At 46.9% G+C, this 833-nt stretch overlaps 1 protein-coding gene across 1 annotated transcript; it reads left to right on the top strand.

Annotated features, from left to right (window-relative positions):
• Window positions 1–330: 330 nt before the first annotated feature.
• On the top strand, window positions 331–666 carry LOC108865008 (uncharacterized). Its single transcript, XM_018641609.1, has one exon. The coding sequence runs from the start codon at window positions 331–333 to the stop codon at window positions 664–666; it is 336 nt and encodes a 111-aa protein (XP_018497125.1).
• The last annotated feature ends 167 nt before the right edge of the window (window positions 667–833 follow it).

An 833-nucleotide genomic window follows, 5' to 3' on the forward strand; every position in this document is an offset into this window, starting at 1 on the left:
GAATTCCTAAAATACATGTACGAGGATACAAGAGTATTTCTCAAACATGGGGACCATACCTCTGACGAGATATCCATCACCGATGGTCTTCGACAGGGATGTCCTCTCTCCAGCACTCTCTTCAGCCTATTCGAACCTAGAAAATGAACTCCTGGCAACAGGACTCGGCTTCAGGTTCTCGATGAGAGGCAACTACTGGGACACGAAAGAGAAGAAATTCTTCATGATCCCAGGTTTGCTATTCGCCGACGACCTAGTCTTGATGGCAAACAGAATCGCGGATATGGAAGCGCTCCTAGAAGTAACAACTACATAGATTTGGGGAATGATATGTCTATCAAATTCAACCCTGAGAAGAGCGGAGTCATGGTCTTCTCTCGACCACCAAACGACCATTCCGAAGATAAAACTCTTAAGATACAGGGACTTCCAATACCAAAGGTGGATTCCTACAAATATCTAGGACTGGTTTTATCGGCAGACGACGACTATCTGTCCCAGCACTGGGACCAAACGTCCGAAAAAGCCAACCAAGCAATACAGAGACTCAACGCGAGAACCCTCTGGAGCTTCAATAGATTCGAAGTCTCCAAAATTCTCTGGAAAGCTACAGCCGTACCGCAACTCACGTACTGCAATACAGTCATAACTATGCCAAAAAGCTGAGAAACCACATCGAAGTCAGGCAGCGAGACGCGGGGANATGGGCCCTTGGCATTCCCCATCCACAATAGCCAAAGAATTCATCGAAGGTGAACTCGGCTGGAGTTCGTTTGACGCCAGGGAAACCATCAGCAAAGTGATATACTTCGAGAGGATAAAACAGATGGACC

This window comes from Galendromus occidentalis, unplaced genomic scaffold (genome assembly GCF_000255335.2).
Source record: "Galendromus occidentalis unplaced genomic scaffold, Mocc_1.1 scf7180000075846, whole genome shotgun sequence".
In the NCBI taxonomy this organism is placed as follows: domain Eukaryota; kingdom Metazoa; phylum Arthropoda; class Arachnida; order Mesostigmata; family Phytoseiidae; genus Galendromus; species Galendromus occidentalis.